The 20,388-nt window shown below is 43.7% G+C and overlaps 1 protein-coding gene across 2 annotated transcripts in view; it reads right to left on the bottom strand.

Annotated features, from left to right (window-relative positions):
• Positions 1 to 20,388, bottom strand: part of frmd4a (FERM domain containing 4A) — a 55,875-nt gene that overhangs the window by 5,897 nt on the left and 29,590 nt on the right. Inside the window, exons 4-21 of one of the 2 annotated variants that reach the window (XM_069686003.1) lie at positions 18,735 to 18,827; positions 14,915 to 14,999; positions 13,041 to 13,097; positions 12,313 to 12,335; positions 10,513 to 10,596; positions 10,341 to 10,406; positions 10,187 to 10,244; positions 9,891 to 9,977; positions 6,033 to 6,109; positions 5,054 to 5,192; positions 4,803 to 4,944; positions 3,299 to 3,432; positions 3,080 to 3,202; positions 1,542 to 1,773; positions 1,309 to 1,365; positions 972 to 1,209; positions 644 to 802; positions 50 to 379 (exon numbers count right to left, since the gene is read on the bottom strand). In XM_069686003.1, the coding sequence (XP_069542104.1) occupies positions 50 to 379; positions 644 to 802; positions 972 to 1,209; positions 1,309 to 1,365; positions 1,542 to 1,773; positions 3,080 to 3,202; positions 3,299 to 3,432; positions 4,803 to 4,944; positions 5,054 to 5,192; positions 6,033 to 6,109; positions 9,891 to 9,977; positions 10,187 to 10,244; positions 10,341 to 10,406; positions 10,513 to 10,596; positions 12,313 to 12,335; positions 13,041 to 13,097; positions 14,915 to 14,999; positions 18,735 to 18,827 (2,184 nt within the window). Of the gene's footprint in view, positions 1 to 49; positions 380 to 643; positions 803 to 971; positions 1,210 to 1,308; positions 1,366 to 1,541; positions 1,774 to 3,079; positions 3,203 to 3,298; positions 3,433 to 4,802; positions 4,945 to 5,053; positions 5,193 to 6,032; positions 6,110 to 9,890; positions 9,978 to 10,186; positions 10,245 to 10,340; positions 10,407 to 10,512; positions 10,597 to 12,312; positions 12,336 to 13,040; positions 13,098 to 14,914; positions 15,000 to 18,734; positions 18,828 to 20,388 lie in introns of those variants that run through there. The other variant, XM_069686002.1, reaches the window with a different exon arrangement.

Below are 20,388 nucleotides of genomic sequence, written 5' to 3'. Positions count from 1 at the left end.
TATGTATTTTACATATATTCCTCTTTCCCTGATTTTCCCCCGCCCTTACTTGTGCCTTTGCCTCTGCCTCTGCCTGGCTTTGGAGGGCGAGTCCTCTCCCAGAGTGGAGTAGTTGGGGTTGCTGCCGGGGGGTCCACCAGGGTAGTAATGCTCTGAGCTGCTTTGGCTGGTGCAGGATGAGCAGTCATCCAGTGGGTCAGAGCCATTGGAGCCGCGTCCTGGGCCCAAAAAGAAGTCAGGGCTACCCAGTGTGCCCAAGGTGTGCGGATGTGCGTCAGGGTCGGACACCAACAGTTTGCCCTGGGACTCAAGGCTAGAGCTGCGGTTCCTAAAGTGCTGAGCGAGACTGTGCAGACGGGTGGGACTGATGTCCACTGACCTGTAAGATGCAGAATCACAAAAGACGAATTAAGGGGCTGAGCTAGAACAGGTTTAAAGAATTATTAGAATTGAAAACTGAATATACAAATTAAATTTTGCATTTTTGCTCTCAAAGAGACAGCACGAGAAATCTCCAGGAAAGTAGGCCCTGTAACTCAACTCCAGCTGAGGTACAAATGGTACCTAGAGATGGAAGTTTTAAAAACTTCAAGACTTTAAAGACTTGAATAACCAGTAATAAACTGAAGATATAAGGACTGACCTAGTGGAATGTACGTAGTGTGGGGTCCTGGTCTTCAGGTCAGGGGTCGACGGCATGCTGGACTGAGAATTCCAGTGAGGGAGACTCCTGATGGGGCTGCTCTGCAGAGAGTTACTACCCCCTGCCTCGGCACTGCCAGAGCTCGGGAAACGCCGGTGACTGGACAAACAGGCAAGGAACAATTGTATTACTTACACAGCTGACTTTGCTTTGCTTACAATGAAAGTTACTTCACATGACCTTAAATGCACAGATGGGTTTTGATGAAAATAATGCCGGACAGCCTCCCACATATATGTTAAAAACCAGTAGCTCTGCACACTCATACCTGGAGTGAGAGGAGCGTTTCTTGACTTTTTCATAGGGCTCGTCCAGTGACGATTCACTCCACATCTTGGGTTTGATGGGGGATTTATCGTAGTCAGAGCGTGTGTAGTGCAGGTGTCGCAGGCCGTCCAGGGACTGCGGTGGAGGAGGTCGACTGTGAGACGGTGGTCGAGGAGGGAGGCCCTTGTGAGGCGATGCTACCGGAGAGAAGGTGGGGGTACCTGTCACTTGAGAATCATCTGAAAAAGAGTTATCGTTAGATTAATGAACAAAATAATTATCATGAGAGCGAGTTATTAATAGAATCTTGTGAAATAATGCCAGAGAAAAAGACTCACCATCATCCAAGACCAGTGCGTCAGACAATGAGCTGTCTTCAGAACCAATATTGGCCTCTATAGGACAGAGAAGAGATTGTACAATTACACAATCTAAAAGCTTTAAAGCCTGATGTTCAGAGATCCTTTATGTGTCAAATAGCATCAGAGGAATTTAGAGGAATAGTGCTGTATTTGGTGGATGCTACAGCTAACAAATCAAGAGATCTGAAAAATAAAGAGTGCACTGGTACCTTCTATGATAAGTGATGCCCTCTGCGTAGGCTTCTTGCCAGATCGGACGCGGTACTCGTTGATAGAGTTTTCAATTTCCTGTAGCTTCTTCAGTGCGTTCAGATAAGAAGTCTTCCTCTGCTTCTTCAGCTTCTTACTGTTCACATGAGGATCGCTGGCAAGACGCCTGGCTGCCTCCGTTATCTGGGACTGAATGGCAAACTCCCGCTCCAAACGCTCCAGTTCCTCTTCCTGGGATAAGGAGCACAGGCACACAAACATGAGTGTAAACTCAGGGTAACACAAGAACAACACACAATCCAAAATCAACAAGGCTTACTTTACAGATGTATTCAGACTGTAACTCTCCCATGCAACGTATTTGGTCAGACACACACACACAAAGCTTTGCCAGAGAAAACACACTGCGGAAGTCATTTATCTGTGCTGCAGCCGTGCATTTTCTCACCACTGGATATATTCTCTATTGGACAGTCTGTCCCCCAATAATAACACCGCTCCATCAATCCATCCTCTCCTCCTCTACACTCCTCCTGAGGTTTAAGGGGGAAGGGACTATAGGGTGAACAAAGTAAAACAAACTTTGTCATGCTGCAAATGTACTGCATATTATGTTTACTGATGAAGAAGGGTTCTAAAGGACACTGTTAAATAGTAGTATAGTAGAAAGGTGATCATAGGAAGGGAATACACTGTGACTCACACTGTGTGCGGACATATATGTGAGAACACACACATGATTTCCCTCGCCTCCAGAGAGACAGAGCACTGATGTATTCACTTGGGTCAACATGTTACCGAACTACCTCAGTTCAGAGGAATCCCTCGCTCTAACAATCCCTCCACACTGCTGCCAAAGCGGCTTCTGTTTCTGTGTGCGTAAGGTGTTAAGTTTAAATTAAGAAACATTCTGCTTGCAAAGCAATTTTGTGATATTTTGTCTTTGGATCCTTTTCAAAGCATACAATCTCAGCAACACCCGCTCACAGAACACACTCATGCCTGCACACATACAGGCGCGCACACAATCCTACTATCACCACTTCCTGTGGCGAGAATGCTGCCAGACTATTTTTAGAAGTTCTGCTGCTCTGGAAAATAGAGCCGTGGCACAAAAGACAGCGAGGCAAAGATGCAGTACAGTAACTTTTTACAAGGTGCAAGACGTCTCAGTGTTCTCAGTTTCCTTTGCTTTCTCAGCAAAGAGACTAGGGCTCAGTTAACTCCTCCTCATCATCTAGACTATTATCTGAGTATTACATAAAGGTGCATTTAATCCTGAACAACTCTCCATCCTCACTTTATGACTTTAAGAGCTTCAAACAACCCGTTTTACTCTGTAACGTCCAAACTCTGGTTATTAATAGATCATTCACATTGCAGTTCTTATTAGCAGTTCTTATGGCTAATTACTGCAGCACAGTGCATGGTGCAGGTACCTGTGGTACTATATATTTGTGTCATATACTGACACCACTAGATGACCTGTTTTTTACGCCTATGTTGCAAGCTGAGAGGAGAACAGCTAGAACCTTACCTCTCCCTTAGGAAGAATTTTCTGCTCATCCAGCTTGAAGGCAGTACCGATCTTCCGTCTCACTGTGGGCGGCTCCTCTCCCGGATCAAGAGGATATTCCTTAGGAAGCTTTCCTGTCAACTCCTAGGACATATGAAAAGGAGACATGGAAATAAATCTACATCGAAAGGAAGATAAAAGTCTTTATGTTTTTTATAATGTGCCTGTGTTTTCTCATACCGCCTCTCTGATGCAGATGCTTTTCAGTTCCTCTAGTCTCTGTTTTAGCGTTTCCTCCAGTGCTTCCTGCCTGGCCCTCAGCGCTGCCAGCATGTCCTTTTTAGCTGTCTGGGAGCTGTCCGATTCCTGAGAACCTGCAGGGGTACAGACAACACAAAACATCAGGGTAGGAGTCAGGAGGACTGGAGGTGTGTGCGTGTGTGTGTGTTTTGAATTGTGGGGATCTCTGTTTAGAGGCACAAAGTGGAGAGGGGGGAGAAATTGTGCGTGCACCTGCTAGCCTCACAGGATGTTTACAAGGAAGTGAATGGAACGCTTCGATAAGGAAAATGAGTTTTAGTTGTGTTTGTGCAAGTGCGAGTGTTTGGAGGAAGCGGCAGATTAGGACAAAGTGTGTGACGCACATTCTCCAAGGCTCTGCGATGGGGCCTGCCTCTTTGAAAACAGCACCAACACTCCCCCCGTTCTGATTCAGTACAGTTGCTGTGCTGTCAAACCCCAAACCTTAGCAGTGACTATCCAACTATTCTGCTTAAAAACATCAAGTTTGGCGAGTTTAGTGATGTTGAACAACATACTCCTGTCGCGCCTCATTCGCAGGTTTTAAATTGATTAAACATAGTATAGATCTGGCGATTGTGGTGGTCAGACGGAGACGTGTTGACCCTGTGTGTGGCAGAGAGGAGAGGTGTATGGACATCACAGCCACAGTGACATGTTGATGTTGCTGGGCAGAGATGGCCTCCTGTCAGAAGTGGGTCATGAAATCATAGCACTGACAGCAAGGAGACAAGTGACAAGACAGACATCTGTACATGTGAGCAGAGACACTGTAAGACTAGAGCGGGACAGGGTGGAGGAAAAGGTAAAGAAGGAGATATGGAACAGAAAGCTAGAGAAATAAAGGAAATTGATTAAGGAGGAAAAGGGGAGATATATGCTTCTATACTGAGAAAAGAGAGGTCAAGGAAAAAACAGATCCAATCCGAAAGACGATATGTGGAGGGATCAAAGTGAGGAGAACACGGATGGCATTACCGAAACAGAGTAGTGTTCTTCTTTCATGAAAACAGTCATTGATTCAATTCGATTTTCTCCTCTCTAAACTTGGTCGTGCACAAATGTGTGAGTCCCAGTCATTCGCTAAACAGAGATATCATTGTTTTAAAGGCTGTCGTAAATTTGTACACTGACCCACTGCCCTTTTCATTCCCTTACCCACTAATTTTAGAGGGGGCAGGGGCCTCTGCAGGATGAGTCTGTGTGACACAGCGGGTGGAAATGCTGTTCTACACATACAGAAAGACACTGGGTGGGGCGTGTGTGTGTCTACAGCATGTGTGTGAGAACATTTAGCACACAATCAATGGCCTCTTTCCAGAAGCAGCTGTTTGTGTCCCTCATGTTGTCAGCGAGACTCCCCCTCACCACCACACATGCAAAGACAAAGACACACGCGTATCAATCTTTCTCCCTCCCAGTCTGTCAGAGCGTCTCTACTGACCTGAGGAGAGCAGACTGCCACTGCTGCCGCTTATGATTTTGCCTTTACTGCCCATGTTGGCCAGTTTGGAGGTCTTCAGCGTCCCTGTTTCCGTGAGGTCTATAGCGATCTCACTTAAACTCCGCGCTGCATGGATCTTAGACTGGACAGACAAGAAAGGAGAGGACACATCATTTAGCAGTGAAATTACAACACTAAGACTGACAATGCTTGCTTTATTTGCTGTAGGTCTTGTCATGGGCCTGACTGACCTTGCTCTGCTTGCGGTCCAGGTAGAACTGGTGTTGGCTGATGGCCATGGCCCAGATGGACTTGATGAGTGCAGGACAGGCGTACCACGTATGCACAGCGATGCCACTGTGACCAAACGTCCTTCTGGTCACCGACGCCCTACAGTAGGAGCGGACACAAGGCCTCCTTATATACACTGAATACAACAGATAGCTACATATTTACAACACTCCCACAATTAATGAAATTATTGCAGTTCTGAAGGGGAAGACGATTTTAGATTGAGAATAGTTTGTGAAAGAGCCACCAACGTTGTTCCCCAATGTTTACTCATCCTTCTTTAAACACACATCTGTGGCTGAGCAACCGACCGGCTCACACTAATGACAGCTTCCTTTAAAGAAAACACCACTGCTCTCTGTTTCACCCTGCCCGTCTCTTTTTGTCTCATTCCCTCCCCCCTCTGTCTGTAGAATAACACTCCACACATATAACCATGTTAAATAAACACAAGGAGAGGTCACTTCCTCCTGCAAAACACCTATCACACAGCCATCTATCCATCTGCGGTCAACTATTAAGGGTTTACTCTGTGTGCGTTTGTGCATGCAATTGGCTACACAAGTGTGTTAATAATCAGGCTATCAATCCGTGTCAGGCTCCCCCGGGACATCCCCGATATGTTGCTTGATTGCCAAGACAAACAGTGCAACCATTACTGCATTAGATTTCCATCTCTGCTTTCCTGCGCTGTACGCTTTGTAGTTTGGATCTTACCACATTCACATGTGGCACAGTGGTAATTTACGGTAAAAGCTTCTGGAAGGTGTCCATAACTGAGGGAGAATTATATCACTCCAAAATACTAGGCGGAGAAAATTCAGTAGCAGTGATGTTTAATCACTGAAATAGATATGGTGTAAGATAAACATCATGCAAGTCAAACCATAAACACAGATATTTGATAACTACCAGCTTATAATCGTGATATAAATTTACCTCCTGGGGTCATGAACTTCCACTGAAAACTTCTTCTCTCTGAAGTAGAGGTTCTCCAACTGTCGCCATTGGAACACCTGAGGTTGAGGAGAAACACAGACTCTTCAGGACTGCTCACAGGAAAATAAACTTCACATTATCCATACAGTCTTTTGCCAAAATCCTTCATTCTCTTCTCTGTATGTTCCTATTTGTCTTGAGAGAAAATGCAATGGATAAGGATGAGGAGGAGGAGGAGGAGGAGAAAAAAATATGGACGAAGCTGACAAAGGAGGAGTTAGAGAACCTAGTCTGGAGCTCTCTGATCAGGTCCAGACCAGGCGTTCTTGTCCACAGTGGATCCCTCCGCTGGATGACCTCACTCCGCAGGAAGACAGTGTGAGAGGGAGGAGGCTTTCTTTCCTCTGCCTGGATTTTCTTTTTTCCTCTTTTCCGCCCCCTTTATGAACCATCAGCTCCTCTTTAAATGAAGTCAAAGCCAGCTGGGCGAGAAAGTTTCCCCCAAGACGTACTCCACAGCACGTGTGTATCCTAAATCCTCCCAGGCGCAGGGGAACAGAGCGTTACGAGGTGGTGGGTGTTCACCATCTGCAGGCATGTGCGTGTGTGTGTGTTGGTGGAGAGAAAGTTTGTAAAGTTAAGTTTCCTCCTCTCCTGTAGCTTCGCTCGGAGGGCTGAGGAGGGAGGGGGCGTTGATACCTCCCCTCCTCCTGACCCCTCCTCCCTCCCTCAGGGACTGTGTTTCCTGCTCTGGGCTCTGTGGTTAGGAGGTGTGTGTGTGTGTGTGTGACGAGGGGTCAGGGGAGGAGTGATGAAGGGGGAAAGAAGCTTTCTGCGGCCCCAGCAATTGAAGTGCCCTTGCTTTGTTTAGTCAGACCTGTGCGCACACACACATTCACAAAGTCTGAGTCTGTTTCTCATTAGAGAGGAGAGTGGGCTATTTCAGAACACAAGTACGCCTGCATCTACCAGCTGGAGCAGACATGCAAACACACACACACACAGGCTTCTGATGTAAACTGGTTAAGCATCTGTAAAACAGTTACTAAGCTGCATAAACTGACTTAAAGAAACAAAGTAGAAGCCTGAGCTATGACAGGACGAGGGAGGAAAAGAGGAGAAAGGGAGCTAACAGGTCACAGCCCAGGAATTTTAACAGCCTGGGAAAACAATGGTCAGAGGGATGAGAGGGAGGAAAGAGGAGGAGGGGGAGAAATATTATGAAAAATGTATGTAAACACAGCCTAATGTATGTATTTATATACTGTATGTGTGTGTATGTGTGTGCACCAGCGTGACAGAGGAAAATCGGCCCTCTTATCTTAACTGTGGCTGTAGCGTACATTTTCAATGGAGTGTGAAGCGCTAATGTAGCATGGTGCTAAATATAGCGGGCAGGGCTGATAGTGTGAGTGTGTATGTGTTGGCTACATATGGGCCAGAGCTGTGGAGATAAGATAGGTGTTTGTAACTGTGTTCAGGCACGAGACCACTGAAGCTGCTCTCAGCACTTAGTGAAGTACACTTTGCAGTATTTAAACAGCAGTCACAACAAAATGCTTCGCAGTCACTGTCACGGTTCAAACTAGACATTTGGTTTAGCTTCCGTGCTGTTTGAAAAAGTGATGTAGTTACATAAGAGCATTGTATTAATGAAAACTTTGTAGTCTTAATGAATGACTGTGAACAGCATGAATATCTTTCTTTGTTAGGAACTTAGTCCAAGCTAGAGTGTGCTTCTGTTTTTCAGACAAGGGTGGTGCATGTGTGCGTGCATACGCTGTAAATCCTCTTCCTTTTGACTGTTAAACACTCGCACAATAGCACAAACGCACGCACAAGCAGAGGAAGTCATTATTCATAAAGGAGTGGGTGCTCATGTGCTCAGACCCCCGTCTGTTTCATAATAATGTCTGCACAGCCGAGCACACATCCATTACAGATGAAAAGGTCAGATCTGATAGAGGGTAAAGGCCTTTCTTCAGGGTGGTGGACTCCCCAGGGATTACAGGAAGAATAGAAAGTTTAAATAGCATCGACCAGTAGAATCGCAGTGAGGCCAGATATTATTCTTTGCTAGAAATGGACCAGAGGCTCGAAAAAGGGCTATTGTTTCACCCCTGGGTGGGGCTCCGGAGTGCAATACTATATCCACCAGTTGCCATGGAGATGGAGATACACTCTGGGAGCACTTCCTGTTGTTTGTGTTTTGGTTGTGGTTTTTGGGAAGTATGACATTTATGGAAAAACAACCCAGAAAAGGCTGTTTGTGCCGGTCAGTGGGTGTTTACTTTCAATCCACTGCAGAAAAACTGATCAATATAACCTGCATTTAAAATGACCTTGATTTCAACCAGGTCGCTCTGTTTAATAAACCTTGTTGCTGCTTCTTCACAGTGTTGACAGAAGCTTTTTCCCTGTTAGCCAATCAGTCAGGTAGCCAGTCAACACACAGAGCCTATAATGTCTGACTAAATGAGTCAGAACATACTAACCAGGCATTACTACGGTGTGTGGTTCGGTAGTAAACTCTGAATGTGTCTGCAAGTGACCTGCGGTAAGCAGGCGGGGGTCTGCTTACAAACAACAGGATCTCCCCTCGTAAAAAAGACTAACTAATTAAACATAATTGCCTCCACTACAGACACACACACACATATTATAAAGCACAACCTGAAGTCATTTAGTTGATAATTAATGATTTTAAAGGGTTTTTGTTCACTTTTAACTGCGACAAAAGACTGTAATTAGTACCAACATGTCTCATAATTAGTGTTCCGCCTCCACCTCTCTGAGTCATTGGTTACTGGTACTTGACCGGCTGACTAATGACCAAATCAACGTCTCTTCCTCTGCTTTGTTGAAATAGGGATGACATACTGTATGGAGAGCTCTTAGTGACTTCTATGAGTGTCCTTCCTGTGAAAGAAGCACCATCCAGCCTCCTTTGTCTGCCTTGTTAGTAAAAAAAATGAGCCTACTGTGGTCATTGGGACTTGTTAGTCTTGTGATGTTGCATTCAGTTCTGACGCTTAACAGAGCAATGACTCAAACTGACAGTTGTTTTGTTGCTGCAAGTTCCACATGAGATGAAGTGGACTGTGTTGCAAGTGGATTTTTTCCATCACCATGCTGATTTAACACCTCGACAGCCACAAGATTTGGAGCACATGGGAATGAGGCAGGAATGGGGCTCAGACTCACTCTCAAACACAAACAGGAACGCTGTGGCAGACGGGAAATATTCATCAGCGTGTTGAGTTCAGAGTTCAGCCCAATTCCTGTGTGTGGGAGTTTGAATTCACTAGTGCGTGTGTGTGCGTTTATGAGCAACAAAGTATCAGTGTACGTGTGTGAGTGTCTTGTTGGTCAGTGAGTATGCAGGCTAGGGACGCTGTTAACCCCATTAACACCCTATGAGACAAGCCAGAGATCAAGGCCCTAAACATGACTGGGGGTCAGAGGTGAGCCAGTGCACTGACTGGCAGGAGGACGCCTTTCACAGAGAGGCAGAAATAAAAGCAAGACAGGATACAAAACATTCCAAGACTGAACGTCTCCAGACAGTCGTATTTGTACAGCATTGTTAGTCCTCTTCCTAAACACATTGTCCTGACTCACTGAATGGAAAACTTTGACAGCAGTGGCCATGAAAACAAAACAGACAGAAGACGTTTCCGTTTGAAGTAACACAATATTTATATCGACAAGCAAGCGTTAAAGACAGTCGAAGAGTGAGAGCTTAAAATGGAGAGATATTTCAGAGCTCAGGAAGGCTTTGGTCATCTCAACCTTTAATAAAATAAATAAATGTTTTTAAGCTTCTTAAAAGAGAGATCAGAAGGAGCATCATCTCACCTTTCTGGGTTTAACTTTGTCCTGGTGGTCGTACTGAAAGATGCCTTTATAGCTCAGACCCAGCCACCACGGGATCCCCTGCTTGTCCTAAAACACACAACAACAGAAATACCTCATGAGAGGTTGTGCATGTGTGTGGAACTGATAACAGAGAGGGAGTGAGAGACACAGACACAGGAACACACAGTACAAATAGCCTCCTTCATATCTCAAATCCCAGACGGCATGCTGTTTCAGAGTGAACAAAAATGTGTGTTTTGTGTGAAAAAGGAGAAGGCAGAGTAGTAAAACTGTACCTTTACAGCGTAGTAATGTACTCCATATGTGGGCAGGGACTCTACAATGCTCATATAACTGTGAGGAGCAGAGAGACAGACATGTAAGGGTTACAGAGAGCACAGCAATCCACACAGTGTACAAACATAACCAGAGACATGGACACACACTTACTTTACAATAGCTTGTCCTCTGGACTGCCCATTGAGCTTCTTGAAGTGTTCTATGACTCGCTCTTCACTGTAAGACAGCACAATAAAGAGAATAGGAAAAATGTCATGAAGGGATAACTGCAGAAAAAAAGAGCTCCTGCAATGTTGTGTGGTTTTTCTGGATAGCCTCTCACCAGTAGGCCAGAGACGGGTGCTCCTTCAGGGCCTGGGTGGGCAGGGCAGGCAGCTTTTTTAGGTCAGACCTGGTTGCATCATTACTGGGAAGGAGAAACCACAAGACATGGTCAACATTACTTTCAGCTAGAACTACCATTTTATGATTTAGGCCTTACAGTTTATTTCAAAAACTGAGTAGCACTGAACAGCAGAAAATGGAAGACCCATAATATTTAGTGCAACCGGTTTGCAAGAAACTGTAAGTTTCCTAGAACTGTCTTAGAAATGAGATGTAAACTTAAAAAAAATGGGGAGAAAGGAACTCAATTAGTCAAGAGACAGGAATGAATGCTGATGGCCTGGGTGCTGTCTGTCTAAGAACAGCTGCAGAGACTCTGACAGCTGGAAACAGGAGAGCATTAATGAGCAAGGATACAAACACGGAAGATGAAAAGGATATAACAACAGGGATGGATGAGGAATAAGATAAGGACAAAGACAGAGTAAATGAGACAGGGATACCACGCAGAGAGCCAAGGAGACTTGGCCCCGGATTCAGTTTTCAGACCTCCAGTGGCAGGAGGTCTTAATACCCGACTCTAATCCCCTAGCCTCTCTCTCCTGCCTCCGCCAAGGCCTCAGAGGATTGGGGAAAGCCCTGGGAACATGACAACCTATGAGCTAAAGCCCTGGAAAGATCCCATCCACCCTGTCCGGCTGTTCTTCAACGTGTGAACACAGCTGTGTGTCTGGACTGTCTGATGTCCATTAAAATAACTACTCTTTATGCAGAGTCAACTTGGTTGTGTGCACAACGTTGGCATTAGATGAGATGATAGACGGGCATTCAAGTGGTTGAGTTTAAGAACTACAGCTGGAGAACTATGACAAGTACATCTTCAGACGCCACATATTCACATTCAGTCTAAAAACTTTGAAATTAATACTGAAATTCCACTTGAGTAAAGATCCGCTTGTAAAATTACTTAAAGAACAAACTATGATTCATAAGGCTTATTCCACTAAGTAGAAAAAAATCATCTGGTTTCAAGGACATTTTTAAAGCTAATTTTAAAAGGAAAATTATTTCTGTAGAGCGACGCAGAGGGCCGGTTCTATAGCGCTTTTAGACCTGGGAGGTTTGTATGTGTGGGAGGGAGGGGTAAGAAAAGGGGGAGGAGGGTGAAAGGAATGTCTCCAGAGTGTGACACATTCCAGCCCTCTGTAGGATATCGTGTTTATTTACTCCTTTCACTGGCGGAAATGAGGTCAGAGGTGAGTCTGCTGTAGTCTGTTATCTGTGCTACAAGAAAGGGATGAGGGGAAGAACGATTACGGACTTTAAGCCAATGACACAGACATCTGTAGAGCCACCTGTGGGAGGTAGCTCACTTGAAACATGTACACGACTGAGAAGCTCCACCGCTATAGGGTGTATCAAATGTATTACGAGATCTTTCATAAAAAAACAAAATAGGAAGGAAGTCTCTAACAATGCAGACCGTGTCTTTAATTACAGACACACAAACACACACAAATAATCCATGCTTTTCTCAGGTGTGGCAGCACAGGCTGAAAAGAGTAAATCAAAGTAGAACAGGGATGGCAGGAAAGAAAGAGGGAGTGATGTTAATGAAGCTCAGAAACAAAGACAGTTTTCAGTGATGCACCTGGATGCTCAGGAGAGCAGAGGAGCAGACAGACCACTGATATCACTTCTATTGTCTCTTTGTCTGTCTGTGCCTCTCCCCTCTGAATCAACATGTATTAACCCAGAAACCTCTGTTTGGAAATAGGAAATGCACTTGTGTGCTTACCTGATGAAATCGCCTTTAGCCTCCTGTAAAACAGAAAGGTAAAAAGGTTTACACGTATGGATATGTGAGCAGTGATTGTAAAACGTGTGTTCATGTTCTCTTTGTAAAGGTGAGTGTGCAGTGAGGCCTGCTGGGCTGGAAGCAGATTGAAACATTAAACCTCCATCTAGAGTGAAACATCTGAAGGGGCCTACAGAGCTTATACCTGATACTGTACATCTGCACCTGCATAGAGGACACACACACACATATACACGGACAAACCTGCCCAGTCTATGTGTAACATGACCTTGCAGCATTGCGGTTAATGGACTGACCTACTCTGAGAAGGGATAGGAGAGTGAAAGGGCTGCCGTTGAGGAGAATTTGTGAAGTGAAAGAGTTTTCCTGCTGTTCTGTGTTACATTAGCATTGGATGACTGCACAAAGTATATAGCTAGCTGCTAGCCAAGAATTTTGGCTATGACAGTTGAGCTTTGTAGGATTTAGCTTCACTGGCGATTACTGACTAATTGATTTGATTGATAAAGTCAGTTAAATCACTGACAGTTAAGACCGCAGTGATATAATGTTTAATCATCGTCAAGAAAACATCAAACTGTAGAGCTCTAGCTCCAGTTCCAATAGCTCCTGGAAAAACTAGTGTGTTTGGCTAAATGAGCTCAAGGTGACCAACTCCAGGCAGAACACCCACACATACACGCACTAACAAACACACTTTATCTTACTTGTAGAATATACGAAGCCAATTCGAAGACAACATCGCTGTCCACTTCAATGAGCTCCTGCAGAAAGAAAAGAAAACAGTAGACATGAATGACACATTCTCCTACTGCTGGCAAGAAGTAAATAAATAAATAAAAGAGTAAGAATGGCTCTGATAATCCTCCATTAATTCAAAATGGGTTGGTGGTTCCTTTCGTTAAGCTGCCATTCCTTCCCCCTTTTTTCCTCTCTCCCTTCTCTAATTTCATGACCTCTCCATGTGGATTGAGCTGACAGATTAGAAGCAAAGGGATGCGGGTCTAGAGAGGGGGTTTAGAGGGTTGAAGGTAGGAATGGATGGTCTGGTTACTGGTTACTTAGTGTATTTCCAAAGGTGTTTTGTTAATATACTTTATAATATACGTCTGTTTTTACACATAATAATTTCTGATTTTGTGCTATTTGAGGACATTTGAACCTTGTGAAAAGGTAGACAACTAGAGAAAAGAAGAGTGGGCATAATTTATACATTTTAGAGACACTATGGGCTAAAAATGTGCATGGGTTTCATGTTTCAATGTGTGTATCAAACCTATTCCTGGACATATAAATGGGATTCTATGCATCCACTGAGGTGGGGGAGGATGAGGCTTAGGGGGCAGTGAGTAGTGGGTCAAGCATGCCAGGAATGTTCCCTTTACAATCCACCACTTAATTGGTTGGAGATCAGACAGCCAGGATGAAACACAAGACAGAACAAACCCACCCTGAGTGTACCACCCAGCGCGGCTACAAATCGTCACATACTGTGTGTTATTTTACTGTCTGTGTTCCCACAGCACAACAGAATGTTTCTCACTACTTATACAGAGCATGACTGCAGAAGGTGAACTGCCTGTACTATACTTAATCTACTGTGTACACGTTTTCCTTCCCATTCCCCACTTTCCATGGTGTTGTCACGATCACCTAATGCAGAACTGGTAGGGAGATTATTTGGCTTAAACTACACAACCTAAAGCTTACAATGAAAATGTAGGTTTGACTCCTTTGAAAACATTAGCTAAGGAATAAGAAACCTTTGTATGACATACTATATACAGAATATGCATTCAACATACTTTTTCCCATTAAGGCTTAAGACATACAGATCCCTATGTTAGTCTGGAATGATATACTACAGTATATTTGAAATTGTCTGGGCACATACGCCCTCTTCTGGACATAACAAAAACTGCTCAGCAGTGGTGTAAGAGGTGGGAACTGCAGGGTTACAAACTCACTACTGGATGAATGTAAAACAGTAAACAGTCTCCGCTCACTATAAGCTACCAAACATATGGCTTTATCTGAGTAGGATGTTTTAAGTCACTGAAAGAATACAAAAAATTGTGAAATACATACTTCTTTTTGGGCAATCTAGCTTTCAGTGTTTAATTAAATTCATTTAATCACGGTTTAAAAAGGCAAATTAAATGTGCTCCAACACTGACAGATGGTAGAAAATGTTTCAAATTATTCGCTAGTTGCTGGAACGTGGTGCGGCACATAACATGATGGGAAACAGCTGACAAAAATGGTTCACATTTTCTGCTTCATCAAATTAGTGCGGAGCGCCGAAGTCCAAGCTTGGCTCATGTGGCGTCTCTTCATTTACAACCCAAAATGGGCTAATGAAGTGGCGTGCTTCAAACAACATAAAGCACCACACTGCATTAATTCAGATTTTAAATATGAAATGGGAACAACTCTGGCAAAACTACAGTCCAGAAAAAAAGGAACAGATTACAATATTTCCCACCAGTTCTGTTTGTAAAGCATTTCAAATGTATTTGTTTGTTGTCATACACAACTATCAGGAGTATTTACAATATGCTTTTTATAGTCATGGGTTTACCTTGTAGATGATGGACTTGGCATTAAGAAAAAACAGCTCAATAGTGGCATTGTCCTTCAGGTAGGATATACTCTCTATGTAGAACCTGAAAACATAGAAAGAAAAGCTTCAATTGTTTGCAACAGCAAAGGCATCAGGAACACATGTTGACCTTCAATCATTGAGCTCTAACAAACATAAGTGACACATAGATAATACAGGAGAATTAATAAGGCTACACATTAACATTAAAGTAGTGTCTTATGCAGATGTGACACAAATGCTGCAATGACCAAAGTGACCAGAGGGGGGCACACCATACCAAAGACTGACCCTGCACACGAACATCCTTTCACTCCCCTTTTAACCGATTCTCTCTCTCACCATGGAGGCTGGCAATGATCCATTATTAGTTTGTGAGTGTGAGCACATTCCACACTAAACACACACACACAAACACCCACACACACCGACCCATCCAGCGACCCTCCCACCCAAACACGCACGCACTCGGGTTGAATGTGCACATGATGCACTTCACACATTGTCTGCCTCTCTGCATCATCAGCAGTGTGTAGGGATTCCACATGCACATACAGCACACACACAAACGCACGCTCTGCCACATACTGGAGAGAGAAGCACAGTAACCCACTTCTGGTAGAGTGGTGAGGAGGGAGCTAACATAATAATGCGGTCTAAATTTAGCTCATGAATGCATGCAGAGCCAGAGGGGAGCTACAGTGGTACACGAGGAAGCTACTCATTGTTATCTGATGGAAGTGTACATCAAAACAAACACATCAACACATCAAAAAACTCTGTTTATTAGTTGATGTGTACCTACAAGTATTTATAATGTAACCTACGCACGTGTCCCTGCGAGCACACGTGAATGAAAGTGTCGATTTTCACACTTATGAGTATATAGGTATCGAGTGAGATGGATTGGAGAGGGATCAATATTCAAGGGCCTAAATCGCGTTACACATTGAGCTGCGAGAGAATGAGAGGAGCCGTGTCAATATTCAGTGTGAACATTTAATTAAAGCCACAGCGTTGATGAGACATACTCACACTGCCAACACAGCAGCAAGCATGCAAAAGAGGCACCCATTGAATCAGCAGGAGGTGGGCATCTGACTAATGTTTATTGGGAACACATGCATCACAAAAATACCTAATAAGTATTGCAGACATGACAAACATGCACCTGCGCAGAGACAAACACAGAACCACACATACAGAAAAAGACGTGTGTTGTTTTGATGAAAACAATATGCTGAGGTTGTTAATGGATTCAGGCCTGACATTTGGGTTGATTGTTGCTCCGTTTCAGTCCTGCATCTGCCTATGTGTGTCTAAGAAAAACGGTGGGTTATGTGTGTGTTTGTGAGGGGTGGGGTGCGGGGTAGTCAGAATGACATTTTCAGAGATTGAGGTTAGAGATTGGACTGAACTGCGGGAGAAAAGTGGGGGATGAAACCTCTAAAATGGTGTCAAAGTTCACAGTGTCACAGCACCACGACCACATCTTCAAACACCTATTAGTCAATGTAAATACACACACAGTGACCTTCTCCCTGAACGGCCCACCACCACCACCAGACAGACACACATGCACAGTTGTTTTATATGGGTCTATAGATGACTTAAGATTAAGAGAGATGGTAACAATTTGGGGTGTCATAATCCACAATCACTTTGACTTGATTTTCAGGCAACAATTCAATGCAACGTTAGATTTACACAATTTTCCGTAGCACTTACAGATATGCCTATGATTATATTTAATTGCACACAAACTTTTCACTTTTGGGAAATCACAATTGAGGCTTTTTGAACGCATATCACTGTCTGATTTAGACATGAAGGATATAATGTTATTATTCATCTTAAAGGAAGAAGAATTTTCTAGTTCTTCTGTTGAACATGTTTCTCGTGTTCCCCAGTCATATTTTGACTCCAGCTGTGACCATCATGTCTCCAAAAGTGCAGCTGCAATCTTAGGCCATGTCTACATGTACACAGGTATTTTTAGACCTTTGTTTCCAAAAAAACCCTGTCCACACAAGTCCAAAGAAACGCAAAAACAAATGCTGTTATGACAATGCCTCACCAACAGGCACTGATTTAACCCAGTCATGCAAAGAAGAAAAAGAAAACCGCAGCCAATAAAAGTCTGAAAAAATCTATTGCCGGAAGACTAGCTGGCGGGCTGGAATGGCGCATCAAGGAATATGCATCCCGATGCCTCTGTTCCTTAATATAGTGGACGAGTAACTCTACATATATGTGTAAAACTGTAAAAAGTCCTGCTAGCAAGGTTAGAAGCATCACTGTTTTTGCCACGTCGGTCATTTTGCAAGGACTGTTGCCTCATTTGTGACGCCTCGCAAAGTAGATAATGGCGCACAGCCTGACGTAACAAGCCAAAAGCGTTGTTTGTGAGTGGACGAAAGGCCGAAACACAGAGAAAAGGCTACGTTTTGAAAAATACCTGTGTACATGTAGACATGGCCTTAGCTGGACTGTTTCTACTATGAGGTGTTTTTGCCCTTTGAGTGTGCTCGAAGAACCACTAATACAATTTTGATTATCAAAATTTAAACTTAATTTTATTTTTTTATTTGTAATTTAGAATCAAAATTGTGACTCTCTTACTAACCGTAAATATCAGCACAACTTAAAGGGAATAGACTTAACCAGTAGGAGGAACTAAATATACTTATCAGTACATCTTTTGAGAGAATCACTGCTGCACTGAACAATGACACCATTGTACACTAAACAGAATGAACAAAAGGTTTGTGAGCTAAGAATATGATTTTACTCTACAGTCATCGAATTATGTAAGCCTAGAGCAGTGCTGAAAATGTCAATCGGAAAATTACTACCCAATGACACTGTTCAGCAGTTATTGTGCGTCACGTTGCTATGTACGTTGCTTACCAAGGCTCAGTCCCTGGGGTGTATGACATCATCGAGATATGTTGGGGACAGAGAGCAACAGTGGGTCCAAAACAAAGCTTTGGCTTTCCCTTTCACTCAGAGTGCACTGTGTGTGTGTGTGTTTGTTTGTGTGTGTGTGTGTGAGCATGCATGTGAGTCTATGGGCACTGTCACTTGAGGCTAGGAAAGATTGGAAAATTGCGCCTCAAGTCAGGTGAATTATACTTTCTTTTTCAGTAGCCAACTGAAGATAAAATACCAGCAAATACACACGCACAATACAACATACACAGGCCCACTTTGCATTTCAGTCACATCTTCACACATAATCCACTGCCTGTGTGTGAATCAGGGGTGTTTTATATATGAGTGGGGCCATTGTATGAGCAGTAACAAAGGGCTGAGAGAGGAGTGTGGTATTGTAGTGTGATTAAATAACCCCGTCAAAACAGGTCAAACAGGAGAAGGCTTTTAACTGAGATAATGATTTCAGTACAGCAACAGCAAGAAGTGCACTCTGCAAGGGCACATGTGTCATCGTATGTTGCCTCACCTGAGTATTTCCTACCCTGTGAAGCTCAAGTGAACCTTTTAAAAACAGAGCTATTCGATGGGATTTGCATACAACGCATACTGATGAGGGCTAAGACGCTCATGATTGGCTGAGAGGCCCTGTGGCGGGAGTTAAACACCCAGGTCAAAGCAATTTCACGGGGGCCTGTCATAACTAACCTTGTTAATCTGTTCCTATTATCACATGAAGGCAGGTGCATACACAAACACATCTAAACAGACCCACTGCATCCATCTTTGTTTCTCTCCTCCACAGACACCATGTCCAACCAGAGACCAATGTTTGTGTTAGTCAGATTGATGAAGACGGACTCACCTGACACAGAAGTAGAGGACGATGGGACCAGACTTCTTGGGGAACTCGTGTTCTAAGACTCTGCGGTCCAACTGCAGCCAGCTAAAATGGCCCCTGATGAGACAAACAAAAACAACCAATCAATATTATTATTCAGAGTATTCGCAAAATCTCCCCATTTTTCTTTTCCTCTGACCATTTCCCCCCTTCTGTTCCCCCCACTTCTCTCCCCCTCTCCTCTCTTTTCTCTCTCCCTCTCCAACAGAGAGGAGAACTGCAGAGACAGCTTGTCACCCTGGTAACCCTGCATGGTCTCCTGAGCAACTGAGCAACATCTCTCTCAAACTCTCCCTCCTTCTGTCTCCGTCTCTGAATCTCTCTTCCCTTTTCCCCCTACACACAGCCTCTTTGACCACTGAACGGTCAGAGCCGAGGCGTCTGCTCTCCCCAGGCACAAGTAACAAATCTACACATCATAGAATTAGCCCTGGGGGACTGAGACTGCAAAGCTGATATTGCTTTGCTGGACTGACACTGGTTACAGTACATGTCACAGCCGTGTAAATGCCACAGAGCAGAGGGCAGCCTTGTTAGACACCCATGAGTGCATGTGATGAAACAAAAAACAGAGAAAACAAAGGCCATGGCAATGTTTGCCTGTATGTAAATCTTTTGTATGTTTGCATGAGTAGTTCTGGACGAAGCCGTGGTGAGCCTGTCTTTCTCGGTCACAGAACACAATAAAACTAATTTGAATGTCACTTTTGCATATCAAGCTTGGTTCTTGTTGCAAGTCTTCAGGCAGACATAGACTTGTGATCTTTTGCTAGCCAAGATCAAAACAATCATGACCTCAACATCAACAAAACCTTTTATATCTAGGGATCTTTTCATCAGTTTATGGATCAGTGCAGTATGCATTATGTATTGATTGATTTCAATATACAGCCTAAAAAAGCCCTTCCATAGCTTAATAAGCATACACAAAAAAATACATGTTATAGGAGAACTTCTCCCCTGGAAATTGGCGTCATAGCTGTGGAGAAAGTTGTACAAACAGCTCATGGAAGGAAAAAGGTTGGGAACCACTGGTCTAAAAGATCTTCAGGTCTGCAGTCTACATTTCAAACCTGACGATTTTGAACGAGACATGATATCGGAGGTGGGCATCCAAGATGGAGGAAGTATAGTTTAGCAAGCTCCCTGGCCTCCGCCAGATGATGCATTTTACGTAGTCTGGAGGAGGTTTTCCAGGACCCATTGGTGAAGTGGATAGCGTCCTCCAAAGGCACAGAGAAACTGCATTTTTTTTCCTACCATAATGCCATTAGCTCCCCATAATGGTATGATAGGACTGAGGCTTAAAAGTGGCGAACTGGCCCTTTAAGTGTAGAAAAGAAAATTCAATTCACACTGGAAATTCTTCAGAAGAAAATCAGAGAATTCTCAATTTTACTTCCTTTTTTTATCTTCATCAGACATGGCTAGAAGTGTGCATTGTCATTAACATTGGTCTAAAGCAAGCAGGAAGTTGGCTTTCTGAGACAAAAGAAACACCTGCTGAAGACTTACAACTAACAGACCACTGAGAATATAAGCTCAAGTGTAACTGCTGATGTTATCAGGACTAGTTACGGTGTAATAACGCAGAACTGACAAACTGAAAAAAACAAAA

Source organism: Semicossyphus pulcher, unplaced genomic scaffold (genome assembly GCF_022749685.1).
Source record: "Semicossyphus pulcher isolate SPU_LCO1_2020_fin unplaced genomic scaffold, fSemPul1.0.p SCAF_8, whole genome shotgun sequence".
NCBI lineage: Eukaryota > Metazoa > Chordata > Actinopteri > Labriformes > Labridae > Semicossyphus > Semicossyphus pulcher.
Note: the sequence above shows the minus strand (reverse complement) of the source record. Positions and strands in the feature narration are given on the sequence as shown.